Raw genomic sequence first — 21,649 nt, 5'->3', positions numbered from 1 at the left:
GCTATGGTTTGGAAAGGTTAATACTTACATTTGAATTCTTCTACCAATTAAAAATTAACACCCATAATACTTTGTCCAGATTTACCACTTTCAGGAATTAGAAGCAATTAGCAAGTATATTCATCAACACAAAAATGGGATCAGCTATTAACCTCTAAGAGAACTCAAATACTATCATTCTACTTGGTACCTGATGGTACATGATAGTGCCAGTGCAACTAAATCAAGTATTATAACTCATTTCAAAAGATAAAATGCTTACTGAGCAAACCTTTTAGTTCCTTTTTCACACATAGCAATAGTTGTGACACTGGCCATTTAATGAGGATTAGAGCCCAGTTTGGGTTATAGTCCTCAGCATAATTCTTTGTTGCCATCTTTCCCCTGTCTTTTGATGGAGATTATATTTGCTATGGCTGACCTTAAAAATTTCTCACCTTGTCACATTTGGTTCCAGCTACTAAGCAGGACACTTCACCTCCAAGACTTTTGGCTGCAGTGATGGTATTTAAAGTAATGGGTGCTAGGGAATCATTTGCATGCTCAGCTATTACCAGGGTACTCTGAAATCGTAGCAACGAAGCCTAAAAAGAGAAAAGGAAAAGAATATCTTAGGTTTTTTATCTTCAGTTTTTTTCTCTAATTGTTAAGCATGTGTGCTTTAAAGAAAACTATTCTGTACACAACACTCAATTCTATAAATTTATGTATTAAAATACTCAATAGCAAAAACCAAGCTATTTGTGTCTATGACTGTACTAATACTCTCACCTAATAGAAACTGAAAATGCAAATTAGCTATCTATTGTTAAAAATAATTTAATTATTCCAAAACAACTTTCCCACTAATCTTATCTAATGAGAAATTGCTATACAGCTAAACTTAAAATCCTTAGAGAGAACATATTAATTACCTAAATAGGAATTGGTCAAATTCTACTATCAATAACATTCAGTTACATACTACACTCCTACTAAGGAGTACAGTATATCCAGAAGCAATGGGTCTGAAATAAATTACTGAAGCTGATTTCTATTGCTTCAGGCAAAATACAATCAATACCAAAATAATTGATAATGAAAATCTGTTTTTAAAATAGGATACTAAACAGCAATTTTGCTGGGGTTTCAACTGTTCAAATGTGCTACTAAATTAAAAAAAAGAAAAGGAAACTTGCAGACAATCTCTTGGAGCCAACTAATATCCAGCCCTATCTACTGTAAACTATCAAGAGACCACCAATCATTCATGGTCATCTGGAATAATTTCAAACACCAGGAACACAAAGGATGAACAAGAAATGGTCCCTATGTTCAAAGATTCCACAGGAAATAAGACTTGGTCATATACAATTATAAGATAGAACAGTTTTTCAGATAGTGAAGAGATCCAAACCATTGAATGCTACAGATCATGAAGTACAGAGTCAAGTGGAGGAAAGGAAGGAAGTTTAGATGTTCCTGTCATGTGAAAAGATGAGAAATGGCACCACAGGAATGAGGAAAGAAGAAATTTTGGAATTACCCTTGTGGAAAATAGAAATGAGAAAAAGAGGCACTGTGGATCAAATGGCATGGTTGTGTGGCTTAATTCGGTATAATCTTAAACTCCAGAGTTGGAGTGAAGAGAGCACAGTATGAAATTTACCCAGAGCTGGAAACTTACAAGGAAGGGTATCAATGAAAGGAAGCCTGGTACAAGACAATGGTGCTGGTTATACAATTACTATACAGTTTTTATAAATTATGTTTTTTCAATTATAAATATCAACTGCTATATTTTAATATTCTTTACCTTTTTCTCTGCATAGCATATGGGCATATCAGTTTAATAAGTCTCCGCAGACACTGGGGTTATTAGCAACTTTTTTTATTATAAACAATGAGAAGGCGGGGTGTGGTGGCTCGTGCCTGTAATCCTAGCACTCTGGGAGGCCGAGGCGGGTGGATCACTCGAGGTCAGGAGTTCAAGATCAGCCTGAGCAAGAGCAAGACCCTGTCTCTACTAAAAATAGAAAGAAATTATCTGGACAACTAAAAATATATATAGAAAAAATTAGCTGGGCATGGTGGCGCATGCCTGTAGTCCCAGCTACTCGGGAGGCTGAGGCAGAAGGATTGCTTGAGCCTAGGAGTTTGAGGTTGCTGTGAGCTAGGCTGATGCCATGGCACTCACTCTAGCCCAGGCAACAGAGTGAGACTCTGTCTTAAAAAAAAAAAAAAAAACAATGAGAGATCATCCTTATAGCCACATCTTCACACTCACCCACAACAGACGAGAGGTCCTTCTGGTCTTCTGATTGGAACCTGGCTAGACTTTACTCAGGCTGCTCTCTTCCACAGGAGACAAAGCCAGAATCTATGCAACCTCAACAAGATATAAACCCTCCTTCCCCTAGACTATCTACCTCTACTTTATCCCCAACCTTCTAGCCAGCTCTCTAAACCCCCTCTACTCCCAAGGAACCCAATCCTACAGAGACTCCCAGGAGTAGGAACACCTCCAGACCCATACCACCTTGAGGGTGGGAGGAGGAAAAGGAGGACACCATCGTAGGATATGCCAGAGAAAGGAATCACTGCATTATGTAGCAATGGATGACATTTCTTGTCCTTTTCCTCCCTTTTTTTACTCAAAGGTAGCAAGGAGAGGGGAGAAAATGAGACTTTTGTTGCTGCCAAATCATGTACCTATTTGTATAACTTTTTCTTCTTTACAAATAAAAATTTTCTCAAAAAAGGAGGTAAAGTTAAGAGTAGAAATCTTTATGCACATCTTAAGATTCTTTTCCCATGACAAATTCCTAGAAGTAGAAGTGTTAGATCAAGAGACCAGGCATACTTTTAAGGCTTCTAATAATGACTAACACACTGTTCTTCAGAAAAGTTGTAGCAATTTACAACAATTCACAATTCCTGGGATAGAATGAGAGTTCTTAGAAAGCAAATATCACGCCTATTCATTTTTGTATCCCCAGAATCTAACACAATGTTTCTTTTCTAATATATTTCACTATTAATAGAATTAATTACATGGTACTTTTTTCTTTTTTAATCAGAAGAGCACCATATCTTGTAAAGGACTTTGTAATTAAGACCCAATGGCATAATTTATGATTTAAATCACATTTCACAAGAATTGCCAGTAACAAACTATTTATTACCAATATATATCAGACACCATATTTTTGATTATGTTTCACAAATCATTTACCATAAAAATTATGAGATTCCCATCACCAGTTGAAGAATAAATCCAAGATTTGGTGGCAGAAGGCCCATATTTGCTGTAAATTACAGTTCTATCGAAAGATAAATTGAATAGTTCTAAGGAACTATCAAGCTTTTTAGAACTTCCAGTGGGAGACTGTATATTCTTTTTAGAAGACTGCTTAAAATTAGATTTATAAGAGTAAACAGCAAAAGAACATATTTAAGGACCCACTCAGATATCAATTTTTACTAAGCATTGTATACATCATAAAGGCACTCTATATTATTTTATTGACTCCTTTATAATTTTTAAAATATTAAGCTTCCTTCTAACTCAATGCTCTACCTTCCATTTCTCAGATACTACCTAGAGAGAAGCTAGAGCATTTAGGCATGGTTATGCAGCTTAATTCAGCATCAAAGGTTGTATGGAGCCTAGAGCAGAATAAATTAGACTGTGACCTTTAAAATGTTATTCCTCAGTCTAGACCCCAGTTTCTTCATTCGCAAATTGAGGGGGATGAACTAGATTGGAGACTTTCAAATCATACTCCACAGAATGGTTACAGGAAGGCACCTCAGGAGTCATGACATAGGATAAGGTGGGGACCAGCCATGCAGGGCAGCTAGAATGCCCCCCCCCAGCTATGCTTTAACCAAATTAACATTGATAGAGCACTGTACTAAGCAGTCTTATACATAGTATCTTATTTAAAACTCATAAAAATCCTATGATGCGGGTACTATTATTACCCTGACTTTATAGATGAGGAAGAGCTCCATGGCTACATAGGTAGGGAGCAGAGCCAGGTTATTCTAAGTCCAGGTAGTCTGACTCCAGCGTTTGAGTTCTTAATTATCAGCTCACATCAAAGCACCATCATTTTTAGCTATTTTATATATGGATCATTCCTGTAAGACTCCATTTGGCAAATATTCTCCTGCTTTAAAAAAAAAAAATAGCACTGGTCAAAAAGAAAAGAAAAATATGATTCAAAGGCCTCTTTTCCAGCTCTAAAAGTTTTGTAACTGTAAAATCCTATTTTAAGTAGAAGAGTGGTACTGAATATGACGAGAGAGTCAAAAAGTACATGTCTAATACTGAAAAGGTTTTAAAGGAAAAAATTTTGCATTTTATTACCTTATGACCCATTGCCTCTCTACGCTTTAGGACCCTCTTTTAACAACAGTTATGGGAGGAAAAGGAGCCAAATTCTTCAACATTTAAACATAACTATTGAAATACTTAATAAGGTAACTGCCCAGAAAGGAATCTTCTTCAAACATTGCTACTTAAATAAAAATTAATTAATGCAGGCCAGTGCCATGCCATACCTGAACCCTCAAAACTGCCTAGCAATGCTGCTATGGCTTCCTTGTTGGCACCGTCACTCTCCAATAGCAGCCACTTCAAATATCCTCCCCTGACCTTTTTCAAACTGCCAACACATTCTGCCCCTCTCAGAAGACAGCCTCACTTCCTACTTCACAATGAAAACTGAAGCCATCAGTGGGGACCTGCTTCCCCTTCCTGGTATGCAACGTAGAAATTCCTGTCTCCGCCCAATCACAATGGAAGCTGAAGCTGCTGTGGGCTCCTTCCTCCTGGGTCTGATCCCCTCACCTGGGCTCTAGATTCTACTCTCTCAAATCTACTCATACACTCTTTCTGTAATCCCCACTCAGTAATGTCTCCAACCTCTCCCTGTCCCCTGGTTCCTTCTCCTTAATATTTAAACATGTTTGAAGTTCTCCCAATTTTCAACAATCCCCAAATTAAAAGCTACCTCACATTCCACTCTAGCTACCACCTTCTCTAATTCCTTATCTCCCATTCATGCCTCAATTACTTGCATCTGGTTTCTGCCCTCACCAAAATTACCAACAGAACTTTCAGGCTTTACCTTATTGTTCTCTCAGCAATGTTTAAAATTATTGACTTGCCCTTCTAGCTTCCACGGCTTAATTTACTCCATATATAAGAATGATCCACAAATTATATATATAAATGTATATATATATATATATATATATATACACACACACACAACTGAAATATATTTTATATATTGTGTATATATATTCCAATACATATTTCTTTCTTCTAAGTGCTAGACTTATAATGAGGTTACATTTGCATATCTAAGTGCTTAACTTGCCTATCTCATCAAACACTTTCCAACTCAGCAAATTCAAACCTTAATCATCTTTCCCCTCTGTTCCTCCTGCCCCTTCCCATACTGCCCCTCCTCTACACATCTTCAGGGGATGCACCACTCTCTACCAAGCTGCCCAGACCATGATCTGAGAGTCATCTCTGGGTTTTCTCTCAACCCCCAAATCCACCCAACCACTAAAGTTGTCACAATTCTTCCTTGTAAATAGAGCTTCTCCTAAATCCATTCACTTCTCTCCATCATCAATATCAGTATCCTAGTGCAGGCCATTATCCTTCTATATTACTCCAACAGTCTCCCAACCCAACTTGCCTCGAAGGCAGAGTCACATCTCCAAGGAAAGGTGGGGAAACCAACTCTTGGGCTTTGACATCCTGCTGCCACTTTTCCTATCAAACTGACAGCCATCATTATTTTTTTTCTCTTCATCCCCCTTAAAATCAGCATGCCACTTGGCCTCAGTGCCAGCACCTCCCTTCTCTTTCTTTAGGATGCCACACCGTCTCCCTGCTCTCCCCACCTCCCTTCACTCTCTCCCCTCTAAGAAGGTAAAATAAATGTTTTTACTTCTTTAGATCCTAATCTCTTTGTGAGAAATCTTTCTCCACCCTGGTTGTGAGCACCTACTAAGCTTTCCACCCTAACACTCAACCCAATTTGTCTCTACCTACAATTTTGCTTCCCTCCAAGCCATTTCTCTCAGTCATCTTTCCATGACACAAATCTAACATGTTATTCCCCTGCTTAAAACATTTCAATTGCTTCCTGCCCCCTTTGGATATGGTAAACTAGATTCCTTATGTCGGTTTACCAGGCATTTACTTTATGGCCTGATCTACCTCCCTAACCATAATATCCTCCACTCCATTTATATCTTATTTTCAGATACTTGAACTTGCCCTGCTCTCTCAGACTCCCAGCTTTCCCACATATTGTTCCCTCTGCCTAGAAGATCTCTTCCCGTTACCCATTTAACTTCCCATTAAGCATCCTTAGGCTTTCTGTTTAAAGGCCAATTCCCCCCCCAAAAGCCTCAGTGCAGTTGCAGTGGTAAAAAGTACAAGCTCTGGAGCCACCATGCCTGGGTTTGAATCCTACCTCCAACATAACTTCTCTGTACCTCAGGTCTCTGATCATAAAGTGGGGATGACAATAATAATTTCATGGAGTTGTTGTGAGGATTAAATTAGTAAACATAATGCTCTTGAAATAGTGCCTAGAGCATATTAAATGCTCAAGAAACATTACCTACATGTGAAAGCCTTTTTTGGATCTCCTCAGACTAGTTAGCTTCACTAGCACCAATATGGTACCCTGTAATCGCCTTCATTATGACACTTATCATTCTAGCACTTGATTGTCTTGTCTTCCCCACTCGATATTGAGTATAGAGGCCACTTTTTTTTTTTTTACCATTAGAACCCCAGCCTCTACTTTAGTAACTAGCAGAGGAGATGCCCAATAAATGAACTGAACATTCTTTTTAAAAAACCTCTTCATCAAAAGAATGAGAAGTCAAGCCAAAACTGAGAAAAAATATTTGCAAAATACATATCTGATAAAAGACTGTTATCTAAAATATACGATGAACTCTTAAAACTCAACAATAAGAAATGAATAACCTGATCAAAAAATGGAGAGGCTCTGAACAGACTCTTCACCAAGGAAACTACTGGATGGCCAATACGCATATGAAAAGGTGTTCAACATCATATGCAGGGAACTGCGAAGTAAAACAATGACTACACACCTATTAAAATGGCCAAAATGCAAAACATAATACCAAATGCTAGTAAGGATGTAGAACAACATTCACTGCTGGTGAGAATGCAAAATGGTATAGTCACGTGGAAGACAGTTTCTTACAAAACTAAACATACTCTTACCATACAATTCAGCAATTGCCCTCCTTTGCATGTACCCAAATGAGCTGAAAATCTATGTCCACGTAAAAACCTGTCTATGGCAACTTAATTCATAATTGCCAAAATCTGGAAGCAATCAAAATATCCTTCAGTGTGTGAACAGATAAATAAATATCCATACAAAGAAATATTTTCAGCAGTAAAAAGAAGTGAGCTATCAAGCCATGAAAAAACATGGAAGAACCTTAACTGTGTACTACTTAGTGAAAGAAACCCGTCTGAAAAGTCTACATGCTGTGTGATTCCAACTATACGACATTCTGGAAAAGGCAAAGCTATGGAAACAGTGAAAAGATCAAGGAGTAGGACTGGGCAATGAGAGAAGTTGAACTGCAATACAGCCACAACAAAGAGCTCAGCTGATTCCAAGGGAGCCCTGGAGCTGGCCCTTCAGAATTGTCAGGAATTAAAACAAGGAGGCTGTAGATCTTCCTTTACACATTGTGTCCAGTTACTCCAGAATTAGTTTTTCTTAATTTCCAGGGCCCCTTCAGCATGTTTCACCTTACTTTAGGCAGACTCCACATGGACTCTTAACTTTTCTTTTTAATTTTGAATAATCAAACTAATGTGACTGATGCTTTCATTTCTGTTTCTAGTTTAACCCTGAAAATAATGCCATATTAAAAAAGCAAAATACAGGCCGGGCGCAGTGGCTCACGCCTGTAATCCTAGCACTCTGGGAGGCCGAGGTGGGTAGATCACTCGAGGTCAGGAGTTCGAGACCAGCCTGAGCAAGGGTGAGACCCCTGTCTCTACTAAAAATAGAAAGAAATTATCTGGCCAACTAAAAAAATATATATATATAGAAAAAATTAGCCAGGCATGGTGGTGCATGCCTGTAGTCCCAGCTACTCGGGAGGCTGAGGCAGTAGGATTGCTTAAGCCCAGGAGTTTGAGGTTGCTGTGAGCTAGGCTGACGCCACGGCACTCACTCTAGCCTGGGCAACACAGGGAGACTCTGTCTCAAAAAAAAAAAAAAAAAAGCAAAATACAGAGCTAATAAGAAGGCATGTGATATGAACAGAATTAAAATGATAAACAATTATTTAAAATAGACAAAACTCAAAAATGAAGTGACGTTTTTAGCTAAAGAAAATTCTTCACCTTTATGTATTACTTTATCATGCAATAACAATAGTTTAAAGCACCTCAATTTACAAAATAATTTCACAGATATCCTTTCAGTGTTTTCCAGCCTCCTAACTAGATTAAACCTCTTTCATATACTCTCCCAAACACCCTCTACCCATTCTTTCTGTAACATTGATCACACTTAAAATATGTTCAATGTCTCTCTTCCTTAGTCTATTTGCACAAGGACAGGGACTATGTCTGAATTATTCCCCACTGTGAACTCAGTACCTATGTCTGTGCCTGGTACATAGCTGGCACTCAATAAATATTTAGTGACTAAGTGAAGAAGTTTCCCCAAATGTCATTGACAACTTAATCACCTAAGCACGTATAGGGTACCTGAACAGTACATAAATTTGTTAAATCACAAAAATGGATACCCCACCATGCTTTTAGAGAACTTATCTAGACTACTGATTAGACTTGGTTCCGAAAAGTAAAATGTGATAAGTTTTTTCTCATACTAGCTACACACTCACATAAAGTTGATTGGCCTTTATGAGATATTAAGAGTAGTATACTTTTGTATACTTGTGGGCAGGGTTTAAAGAGGTTATAATCCTCGTTGCACCTTTTCAGAGCCAAACTTCTTGAAAATAAAGTCCACAGACACCAACTCTACTGCCTTACCTCCGTTTTTCTCCTTTATTCACACCAAACTGGCTTTCACTTCCACAACATTGAAACTAGTCTCTTCAAAGTTACCAACAACTTTATTATAGCTAAGTCCAAGGAACACATTTTGGTCCTTCTCTTATTCAGCCTCAACAGTTTTGGTTCTTTGGTTTTGTTTTTTGAGACAGGGTCTCATTATGTTGCCCAGGCTGGCCTAGCACTCCTGACTGAGTTCAAGCAACCCTCCTGCCGCATCCTCCTGAGTAGCTGGGTCTTACTGGTGCACACCATCACACCTTGCTTCAACCTCAATAGTTTTTGACATTGCTTTTGCTTTTCAGAGTTCCTGCTGAGAGTTCAACTGTATGTTCACATAGTAAACTACCACAGATGTTAGAAAAAGAAAAAAAGCTGGAACCTAATTCCCAACTTCCTTTACCCTTACAAAGCCACTCATAACCTAAAGTAGTACAGTAAGAATATTTTAACCTACACCCCCACCCCAACCCTCCTTGGAAACAAAAGTTTTTTTATTAGCACAAATTTATGGGGTACATGTGCAATTTGGTTACATGCATAGATGGTATTGTGGTCAAGTCAGGGCTTTTAGAGTATCCACCATCCAATTAATGTACATTGTACCCATTAACTAATTCCTTATCATCCATCCCCCTTCCCACTCTCTCACCCTTCCAAGTCTCCATTTGCTATCATTCCACTCTCTACATCCATGTGTACACATTTTTTAAGCAACCACTTATGAGTAAGAATATGAGATATTTGATTTTCTGTGCCTGCCTTGTTTCACTTAAATAAACCTCTTTTTGCTTTTAACTTGGAAAAAAAAAGGCAAGAATAAGCTATAAAATCTTTCCAAGTCCCACTCAAAAGGATAAATAATATATGAAGTCATCTATCCCTACCTTAACACACATTTTGTAATAATAAAATATATATTACATTTCTATACTTAAACTTTAACCTCTTTAGTAATAAAATACAGCAGTTTTTAATCATGACTAGAAATCTCATATGACATTGATTATAATATTAAAAACAGTTAATTTACTTCACTTTAAAAACAGACAAGACTCTTAGTAGACACATTGGCAGGCAGCATATTTTTACTGAATTCACCTTATGAAATAAATTTTCTTTTAGAACCACACCAAAGTTGGCTCTCTTTCTTCTTTCAAAAGAAGTTAAAATTTGCATGCAAATTATAGAGCTCAATCTCATTCATTAATGCTACGCAGTGGACTCTGAAAAATGCCATAGTCCTCATACCAGTTTCATAGCTTCTGAATACTGATTCTTTCTGGTCTGGCAATAAACAGATTAACAATAGCACTCAAACGACCTTGAAAGCGTTGCTTCACTCTCCACATAAAATATTTTTTGGCATCTTCTTATTAGTCAGCAAATTTCAAAAGCAAATTAATAACAATAATTGAGATTAATATCCCTGCAAGAATGTCAACTAATTGCAAATGCCTGCCTATTTTCTTCTTAGTGTGTTCTCTAGCTTTTTATTGTAGATGTAAGAACTACCTTTGTTAACAGATGACTTTGAGAACATTCCCCCTACAAAGATGAAGGACTTTGCTCAACAGCACAAAACAGTCAAAACTGAAAATGGAACTTAGATAACAGAAGCAAGTCACTGAACTAACATTCTAACAGTTTAAGATAATCTTTTTCTTTTTTAAAGAATTGTGGCAAAAAACACATAAAATTTACCATCTTAACCATTTTAAGTGTACAGTTTAGTAGTGCTAACTAGATTCACATTGTTGCAGTAACAGCTTAAAATAATCTTTTAAATACCATTCTTTTATTTTTTTATTTTGGAGACAGAGTCTCACTCTGTTGCCCGGGCTAGAGTGCCATGGCATCAGCCTTGCTCACAGCAACCTCAAACTCCTGGGCTCGAACAATCCTCCTGCCTCAGCCTCCAGAGTAGCTGGGACTACAGCATGCGCCACCATGCCCGGCTAATGTTTTCTATATATTTTTAGTTGTCCAGATAATTTCTTTCTATGTTTTAGTGGAGACGGGGTCTCGCTCTTGCTCAGGCTGGTCTTGAACTCCTGACCTCGAGCAATCCTCCTGCCTTGGCCTCCCAGAGTGCTAGGATTACAGGCATGAGCCACCATGACCAGCCTAAATACTATTCTTAACTCTATTTTTAAAAACATGTTTTTGGGGAAGTGTATCTTCTTCCTAAATGTATTTATGGTTAGCTACAGAACAAATTTTTTTTAAATTTCAAGAGTAGGGATCTGAGATTAGCTATTTTGACTTTATGGCATCATAAATACATGCAAACAGGAGCCAGATTGAATGGGCTCCCACATTACAAATATCAGACAACTTAAGCATAAAAATAAATAAAAGTAGTAACAGATTTTAACCTACTAAGTAAGGATCCATGAATCCATAAATACTTAAATAAGAAAGAAGGGAATGTTCTTCCTTATAGAAGAATGCTAACTAATAAATGTAGAAGGTATGACGGAATTAGAAAATCACCATTTTGCATCAAAGTAATCACTTCTCAGGTAAGAATCATCAATAGATGCTAAGACTAGTGGGTAAAAGTCTCATGAGAAACAGGGGAATTACATAGTCTCAACGTATCTTCCCAAAAATTAGTTAAAAATTACAAAGGGAGGAGTAGTAAGTTGACAGTACCTGGCAAACATTTTAGCCAACTACCTAAAAGTTAACATCACCAATGATGGGCTAAACCAACATTATGTGGCTCCTAATATGACACACTGAGAACACAGTATCACTGTTGCCATATTCCTGCTAATACATAACCTCTAATCATGAGGAAACATCAGATAAACCTAAATTGGGTGACAGTCAATAAAACAGGAGGCCTATACTTTTCAAAAATTTCAGTGTCATCAAAGCTAAAGAAAGACTGAGGAACCTTCCTAACAAAGCCTAAAGACACATGAAAACTCCATGTAAGGCATCTGGAGTATCTTAGAATAAGAGAATTGCTATAAACAATAGTAATGAGACACTTGGCTAAATTTGAATGTCTGTAGATTAGAAAATAGCATTGTATCATTGTTAAACTTCCCGATTTTGCCAAGTATAGTACGGTTAGAAAAGTGAACCTTTGTTCTTTTAAAACATGCACTGAATTATTTAGGAGTAAAGGCCATGTTTGCAACTTACTTTCAAATGGTTCAGAAAGATAGCAATATGTATATATGCATAGAGATAAAGGAAATGTATCAAACTGTTAATAGGTGGTGAAATTTAGGGAAGGATTTTGAGAATTCTTTGTACTATTCTTGCAACTTTTCTGTACATTTGAAATGATTTCAAAATTTAAAAAGTTAAATATGTGTATATGTATCTCTATGTGTCCATTTTCGAAGGGTACCCACTATTTCTCTTGTTTGAAATTCAAATCCCTCAAATGTCCTTAAAGACTTTAAAGCAGCTACCCTATTTCAAATTTTAAAAATAAGTCAAGGTCAAAGTCCTTGGAAACCACAATGAAGATTTGAAAATACTGTCTTTGTATACTGGCCAACTGTGTGGATAATAAGAATTACTTAAACTAATCATTCCATTACTTCTGTTAGCTCTACAAAATTACTGAGTCCTAAATTCCCCACCACTAGCACAATTATCATTTCAGTTATGCCAAACTCGTAACCTGTCTGTAAAACTGTCTTCCAACTACTGCAAAGACAAGGATTCTTCTGCAAGTCTGGCTCTGGTTCCATGAATTTTCCCAAATTCATGACTTTAACTTGTTTATGTCTAGATCCTCTAGGAAGAAGAAAAAAAAAGCTCCCCTGAGAGAAAGACAGAACACTGACCTGAAAGATGTGGGTTTTAACTTTTTAGAGGAAGAGGGTCTCAGGATTTTTTATGGAACAAGAAACAAGCATAAACAAAAAGATGTCTACAGACATCTAGAGCGAACGTCAGCTGTATCTCAGGAAGAAAAGTCTCAGTTGTGGATAGGAAAACACATAGGCACACACAAACACACACACACACACACACACAAAATTGTAGAAAAGGTACAAAACACCAGGAAAGTCTCTGACCCGAGTTTAGCAATCTTGTTTCTCATGTAACCTAAGTGTACTTCAGGAAATCTACAGGATCCACGATATATTTTATCACACTATTAGGATAGAAATGTATTTGTTGTCAGTACTTCTCACAATAGAAGAAATGTGGTTTGTCACTACTGAAACATCAAAAACGTACCACTGTCAACAGTTCCCTGGCTACTTAACCTACAATCTGCTGGTTTAAAAGCAGGTCAGTCTGCATTATAAAAAGACTTCTGCCTTTCGAAACTGGCTAAAGCTGTCAAATTGGATCATTGGCTTTACACATACACTTAAACTCAGCACTGCTCCATAAGACAGAGCGCATTTCCATAAGCACACCGCCCTCCCTGCCACCCAACCCCTGCCCTTGACAGTGAGTAGGTCCGAGCAGGCACTAGACGCCCAGTGAAACTGTTTAATGCTTCCAAAAACGTTGGCTTCCAGGAGGAATCCAGGCTTTAAACTCTCCCCAAGAAGGCATCCCCGCGGCGACATTTTGGTCGCGTGTGGAAGCAAGTGTGGGGGACCTGGAGAACCGAAAGTGCCAAGAGTGAATGAGGAACGGTGGGAAGTGGCTGGGGAGAGGGTGAGCGCGGAGGAGGGGCAGCAGAGGCGCACGTTCATGCTCTGGGTCCCCTTTACCCTGACCTCTGACTTCTGCCCAGAGCTAGCAGCCCGGAAGGAGTCAAGGGCAGGCCCCAGAACTTCGGGCCCGACCCCCAGGCCGCGATGGACCTGCGGGCGCAAGGGCTAGTCGGGTGTATAGGAGCCGGTGCCCTGCGCCCTGACCCTCTCAGGGTGGCAGGTTGAGGCTGGGCCGTCACTGGGCTCTTCCTCCCCGTCCGGACTCACCGCCCGCCGGAGCCGCCCCGGAGCCGCCGCTCGGAACATGGTCTCCGCTCTCGCTGCACCCCAGCCTCGCAGTCGCCGAGAGCCGAACCTGGCAGCACGGCCTCCGCCAGTCACCCCAACGCTCGCGAGACGCGCAAACGAGAACAGACGTCCGAGGCCGGGAGAGCAAGCCGCGGTCCCCGCCCGCCCATTGGGCGGTCGCGCAGCCAATGGGGGCGACGGGCAGTCAGGGGAGGGCCGCGGGAGTGGGGCAAAGGTGAGGCGATTCCAGGCGGCCTGGGCGACGCCCGCCGGCGCAGCCGCAGAGTAGAGCCGGGACGGCTCAGGGTGCCGGAGCTCGGGCGGGCTCTCCGCCGCGCGGTGGGCAGCGCCGTCGGAGCGACCTCCCATCTCGGCTTCCCGGCCTCCGCATGAAGCCTCCCTCTCACTCAGTTCATTCTTTGGCCCACTCATTTCTTCACGGGATCAGCGCTACGATTGTAATGTGCTTATCACCCTGGCAGGTGACGGGGATGTAATAAAAGCAAGATGTCCCGCCCTTGGGAAACTCACGAGACTGCAGGAAACATCCATACAAATATAGCATTACTGTTGGGGGCAGGAGTTCACTTCAGTTGGTGAGAGTTGAGCTGGAGTTTAGAAGGAACCGCGTGGGCACTAACAGGGAAGGAAAATGATGGTAAGATCCGAAGACAAGGGGCAGAATTCTGTGTGCCGCTTGCAGGAGACAGAACAACTGGAGCCCACTCTGACCCTCTTCTCTCCCCACTCTACCTATACTAGGCAGTCCCACCCACACGTTGGCTTCAATGCTGATGGCTCCCAAATCTCTCCTGACCTTTGAACCACATGTCCGCTTCTGCTGGGCGTCTACTCAGAATGTCCTTGAGTCCTCTACTCGCTTGTCCTCAGCTGACCAGGCGTTCTTTTCCAGACCTAATTCTTCTGTACTCCCTTTTCAGGGAGCGCCTTCCACCTCCACCCAGCTGCTCAGGCCAGAAACCTAGAAGTCATACCTGACTCTTTTGTCTCTCCCATTCCCTATCCTGTCGGTCACTACGCCCTAGCAATTCCACATCCAAAACAGCCCCCAAATCCATCCACGGCTCTCTTCTACCCGGCTCTGTGTTGGGGTTGCTGCAGTCGCCTCTTTACTGTCCTCCCAGCCTCCAGTCTTCTCCAACCCCAATCCATTCTTCCCAACAGAAGAGCTCTTTCAAAAGAGCAAACTGGTGATGTCACTGACCTGTTTAATATATCTCCATGGCTCCCCATTGTTTTTAGGATAAAATCCAAACCTTTAACACGAATTCTAAGCCCTGTACAAAGCTGTGATCCTTTCCCCCTCTCACCCTCCAGTAGCCATACAGAACTTCCTTCATTTCCTCCAATGCCCCGCTCCCTCTGCCTCCCCATTCTCTCTTCCTCCTCTCTCCCCTTTACTCCTACAACTGGTGAATACTTATTCATTCTTGAAATTTCAGCTTGGATTTCCCTCCTCACACTAACTCCAAATTGGATACCTTCTCCACGTGCTTCTATTTCCCCCTGTGCTTCCCCTATTGTAGCAATTGTCACGTGGGTTGTAATAACCTGGTCACTTGTCTGTCTAACCAAGATCTGTAAGGGCAGAGAATATGTCCTACTTTTTAAATTTTGTGTCCACAACACATAGCACAGTTCTGGCTCATAGTAGGCATCCAATCAGTATTTGTTGGATGAATCAACAAATTAATAAATGACTTGCCAAAGAGTCTGGACTTTATCAGAAAAGTTTTAAGCAGGGGAGTAATATGTTCAGAAATTGTCTCAATTCCCAATTCAGCAACAACGTACCTTTCCAGCCTTATCTAGTCGACCAACAAGTCCCATTGACTCAAACTGCAAAAGATTCTGGACTCCAACAATTCCCACTAATACCCCTTTATTCCTCCACCACTACCACCTTCACTCGGGCCCCTATCATCTCTTGTCAAGATCATTGGAAAGCCTTCTAACTAGTCTTTCTGTTTCTACTTATGCTTCCAGAAGTCTCTTCTCCAAACAGCAGACTAATCGTGACCTCCGCTCAAAGCCCTACAATGGCTCCCCCTCCTACCACTGTCCCCCTCTCTCACTGTGCCCCAGACACATAGGCCTTCTCACTGCTCCTTAAACACACCACGCCTGCTCCTTTTCAGGGCTTTATGCTCTGGTTGTCCCCTCTGCCTGAAGTGCTCTTCCCTCCCTACCTTGCACAGCCCACTTCCTCACTTCATTCTGGTCTCTGCTCAAAAACCACATTTTCCAAAAGGGCGAGCTTGGTCTCCCGACATAAAATAGCACCCCACTACACCCCACACCCCTGGACTCCCCATCATCTTGTTTGATTTTTCTTCTTGGCATTTATCACCACCTAACAGGACACACATGTTTCTTCCTTTGTTTATTACTAATCTCCCTGCACTGGAATGTAAGTTCCCTGGAGCAAGAACTTTGTCTGAACCAACAAGCACCTCAAGGGCCCCATGCTCAGCTTTTGTTCTTACTTCTGTCTGAAATTCCCTTCCCCACCAGACAGACCTCTAATCCACCTTTTTTTTTTCTTTCTTTTTTTTTTTTTTAGACAGGGTCTTGCTCTGTTGCCTGGACTAGAGTGCAGTGGCATCAGCCTAGCTCACTACAACCTCAAACTCCTGGGCTCAAGCCATCCTCCTGCCTCAGCCTCTCAAGTAGCTGGGACTACAGGAGTACACCACCGCACCTGGCTAATTTTTTTTTTTTTTTTTTTGAGACAGAGTCTCGCTCTGTTGCCCAGCTAGAGTGAGTGCCGTGGCATCAGCCTAGCTCACAGCAACCTCAAACTCCTGGGCTTAAGCGATCCTCCTGCCTCAGCCTCCCGAGTAGCTGGGACTACAGGCATGCGCCACCATGCCCGGCTAATTTTTTCTATGTATATTTTTAGTTGGCCAGATAGTTTCTTTCTATTTTTTTTAGTAGAGACGGAGTCTCGCTCTTGCTCAGGCTGGTCTCGAACTCCTGAGCTCAAACAATCCGCCCGCCTTGGCCTCCTGGAGTGCTAGGATTACAGGTATGAGCCACCGCACCCGGCCTAATTTTTTAATTTTTGTAGAGATGGGGTCTCACTCTTGCTCAGGCTGGTCTTGAACTCCTGGCCTCAAGCGATCCTCTTGCCTTGGCCTCCCAAAGTGCTAGGATTACAGATGGGAGCCACCATGCCTGGCCCCTCATCATTCATTCTAAATTCCCATCCCTCCCTCAGCTAGTGTCTCCACTGGTCTCTGTGGCTTACCCAGTGCCTTGCACACCGAAGATCTGAGCCCTCGACTGAATACCAAGCCCTTCTCATGCCAGGGTTGCTGCACTTGGCTGTTTATTGTCACAAACGGGCAAGGGAGTACTAAAAGGCAACCAAGTGAATAACTCTTGGCCAAGATGATGACTCCTCTTCCTGCCTTCTGGTCCCTGCATTTGAGGTGCCCAAAGTGCCCAGGTGGCAGCTGTAGCTTATAGTTCAATGGGACTCTTGCTGTGTGCTCTAATGGAAGAGTCCCCTTTTGGGGACAAAGACCTCTAACTCTGCAGAGGCCAGAGTCACAGCTCCACATAAAGGTCTTTGATTCAAGATATATGAACCCCATCCTCATAAAGTCCTGCCTCCACGCTGGTGCTCTGAGTGGCCCTTCAGCAGGCCAGCAGCACCGTCTGTGACTCAGTCTGTGACTCGCGTGGGTTATCTTGTGATCACCAACTCACTTCTGTATCTCTGTTGCGGTGCATTGGGTTCCTGGTCTGATGCGATGTTACGGGAGATACTGTGATGGTGAATCAGGTACTTAATAAGTCCTCAGATAGCAGCGCTGACTAAGGTCCTGCGGGCAGGAAAGGGAAACAGTACTCAGAATGTATGTGTTTGACTGTCAGGATGAATCGTGGGTCTTCCAGATAGAAGGGGTTCAATGGAGTCGACTTGCCACTGTGGGGCCAGCTGGTGTCCTGGGGGAATAGTGTCACATCAGGGGCTCATTCGGCAGCTGCAGTAGCTCCGTCAGCCTTTGTAAGTGGGAGCCCATGCTTTTGGGCTCATACTGCCTCTCTCTCTCTGCCACTGTGGTCATTTTATGCATGTTCTCTTAGTGTCAACACTGGGTGGCTGATGGCAGAAGCTGGCAAAGGTCATCTGGCCAAGATGTTTTTGTCTTCTTGGTTACTTAGTGCCTCTACAATAATAGATGCTTTCTGGTGGGTGTTGACGTATAGCAGAAAGATCTTCGTACTTTGCCCACTCCATACATCCATCCTCATGCCCCTACCCCAGACCTCCTTGCCCCCAATCTTCCAATCTTCCAATCTTTCTTCTTCCAGGCCCCTGGCTAGCCAGGTGGGCCATTCATCACTGCCCCTGAGTTCGTATATATCCTACACTTGGGGCACTGCTCTGTCTGCACAAAGCAGATGACCAGGCACGCCTCCTGAAGCTCTGCCTGTGGAGAAGGTTTTCCTTCACCTTTGTCTTTCAAGGCTGTCCCTAAGTGAGGGCATAATGCAACTGCCATCCATTTTCAGCCTGAACTCACATACTGAGCAAACCCTCCATCAACCAAATATGGGATTTTTTTCTTCCTCTTGCCAGCTAACTATAAGGATCCTACATGCGGTTGTAAGTGTGCACTGGGGGAGAGGTGCTGGTACAGCAGTGGTGACTGTGGGGTCTAGGCTGCCAACTCATGCAACTTGCCCATGTCCTCCGGTCCTACTTGTGCTCAGTCCCGGATGTGCCAGTTCCATCCTAGGATGGCCTCTTACTTGCCTGCCTGCCTGATGTTATGATTTGGTGGGTTTGACAGAGCCCAGCTCATGACAGGTAATTCCTTACCTGTGGTCACTTGGTATCCTATGATCAGGCCCTGTAGCACACCTGGAGTTTTTGTTTTTGTTTTTGTTTTTTCTAAAGGCACATAAATCTCTGCTGCAGATGGCATGGCCTTTCTCTAGTACTGTAGGGGCCTGTATTGTGATTGTCGAAGTGGATCTTGCCATAAACTCCACACAGCATCTTTTTCTAGTACTGCTAACATTAACAGCATCTCTGGGAGCACAAAAGGCCAAGTAGCAGGACTGTCCGCACTGCAGCCTGACTTGCTCTGAGCTCCACTTAACGGTGGCAGCCTTTTGTGTCACCTGGTACATGGGCTGGAGCAGTGTTTCCCAATATGGAATATAATGTGTCCAGAAGGCAAAGAGGCCCATCAGGCATTATATTTTCTTCTTTGTGGCGAGACGTGCAAGATGCAATAATTTGTCCTTTTCTTTGGGTGGACTATCTTGGCATGCCCCTGACTCTGGACCCCTAAGCATCTGACTTATGTGGCAGGCCCCTGAATCTTTATAAGACTTCTCTGCCCCTCTCTGGAGTACCTATGTCAGTCCAAGACCTCTAATGTGCTAGCCACTCTTGTCCATCCAGCTGAATTGGTATTGGATGTAATAGATCAGTGCAATGTTTTACAGTATGTCCGGATGGTCCAAATCTCTTCAGGCTGTGTTGTGATAGATGCTGAAAGTTAACATAGCCCTGGGGCAAGACTGTAAACGTACACTGTTGTTCATTCCATGTGAGTGCACACTGTTTCTGATCTTCTTTTCTCCTACGGTCAGAAAGGAACCCATCCGCCAAATCAATGTTCACAGAAAAAGTACCCAAGTCTGTGTTAATCTACTCTGGTAAAGACACCAAAACTGGTATGGCTGCTGCAATGGGGCTACTGCTCGTGTGGACTGTAGTAGTCCACTGTCACCTTCCAGGTTTAATCTGGTTTCTGCAGGGACAATACTGGGAATTAAATGGGAAAATGATCCTCGAAGGTTAGATTCTCTTTTTTTTTTTTGAGACAGAGTCTCGCTTTGTTGCCCGGGCTAGAGTGAGTGCCGTGGCATCAGCCTAGCTCTCAGGAACCTCAAACTCCTGGGCTTAAGCGATCCTACTGCCTCAGCCTCCCGAGTAGCTGGGACTACAGGCATGTGCCACCATGCCCGGCTAATTTTTTTTTTCTATATATATTTTAGTTGGCCAAATAATTTCTTTCTATTTTTTTTTTTTTTTTTTTAGTAGAGACGGGGTCTCGCTCTTGCTGGTCTTGATCTCCTGACCTCCAGCAATCCACCCGCCTCGGCCTCCCAGAGTGCTAGGATTACAGGCGTGAGCCACCGCGCCCGGCCGAAGGTTAGATTCTTGAAATTTGCTTCACCGCATGCTGTCAAGGAGGTCCTCTAGCTTCTTCATGGTTCTCGATTACCTGTGAATCATTCCTACTCTTCTATAATTTTTTTTTCTGTAATGGAGCTTAGCCATTGCTACTCAATGCCATTGTCCTTGTAGTTACCAATTCCCCCGTATTCCTCAAGTGCCAGTACCTTCCCTCCCACAGGCATAGCATCCCAATTTACCACATTGCCGGGGAACCCTCATAAATGGTGCGGCTGGTTTGGTAAACAGACTGGCAGTTCTTCAAAATGGTAAACGTAGAGTTACCATATGACCCAGCAATTCCATTCTTAGGCTTATGCCCAAGAGAATTAAAAATATATGCCCCACAAAAACGTGCACACAGCGTTTACATCGGATTCAGGAGTTGCTGATTGTCTGTTTGGCGAGTAGGGCATGGAGGGCTTAAGCAGACGACGGCGGCGTGGGCCCAGAACAATGGCGCTATCTTTCAGCAGCCTATCAGAGCAGTTATATGGAGATATTAAGCAGTGAGGGCCGCTGTCTGCCCATTGAAAGAGGCCAGCTTGCTGTGAAATTCCTACATTGCAACAATTTCTGACTAGTACCATGACATTTGCTGGTCTGTTGTGTGAAAAGCTGGTGATAACAAAGACATCCAGAAAAAGCTCTTCATTTTACCAACATGAAAGGAAAACGTACAATTTTGGATCATATTTATTTTTTTAATTTTGTAAATACATCATGAAATTTTTGTGGAAAAGTCTTTGCTTTCAACTAACCAGTCTTATAATCAAATTATTCTGAATGAATGTTTCACCTTTAGTCATGCATTTGAACTTAAAATGCATGATTGTAATTAAAATGGAGTGAAATTTTAAAAATCACTATCCACGAATGTAGCAGTATTATTCATAATAGCCAAGAAATTAAAATAACCCAAATGTCTATCAACTGATGAATGGATAAGCAAAATGTGGTATATCCATACAATAGAATATTATTCAGCAATAAGAAGCTATGAAGTACCGATTCACGCCACAACATAGATGAACCCTGAAAACACCAGACTGATAAAAGAAGCCACTCAGAGACAACCACATATTGTATGACTCAGTTTGCAGGAACTGTCTGGAATAGACAAATCCTCAGAGACGGAAAGTAGCTTAGCGGTACTTAGGGCTGGGAAGATGCAGAGATCAAGGGTGACTGCTGATGGGTATGGGCTTTCTTTTAGAGATGATGAGGATGTCCTGAAATGTACTGGGGGACTAACACACACATAATCCTGGGAGGGTGAGGGGCGATATGATAAACCGTCTCATTTATATTGTCCTTTTTAAAAAGCAAATCATTTGAAACGGCCAGTTATTTAACTGTTAATAGTCACAAATGTCTTGTAACACA

At 41.9% G+C, this 21,649-nt stretch overlaps 1 protein-coding gene across 1 annotated transcript in view; it reads right to left on the bottom strand.

The window, feature by feature from the left end:
* Positions 1 to 14,154, bottom strand: part of ETFA (electron transfer flavoprotein subunit alpha) — a 69,955-nt gene extending 55,801 nt beyond the window's left edge. The window contains exons 1-2 of the mRNA XM_045541912.1: positions 14,017 to 14,154; positions 438 to 584 (exon numbers count right to left, since the gene is read on the bottom strand). Of these exons, the coding sequence (XP_045397868.1) occupies positions 438 to 584; positions 14,017 to 14,055 (186 nt within the window). The 5' untranslated portion in view covers positions 14,056 to 14,154. The remainder of the gene's footprint in view (positions 1 to 437; positions 585 to 14,016) is intronic.
* Between the last annotated feature and the right edge of the window lie 7,495 nt (positions 14,155 to 21,649).

This window comes from Lemur catta, chromosome 1, assembly GCF_020740605.2.
Source record: "Lemur catta isolate mLemCat1 chromosome 1, mLemCat1.pri, whole genome shotgun sequence".
NCBI lineage: Eukaryota > Metazoa > Chordata > Mammalia > Primates > Lemuridae > Lemur > Lemur catta.
This window is presented reverse-complemented; position numbering and strand designations above follow the sequence as displayed.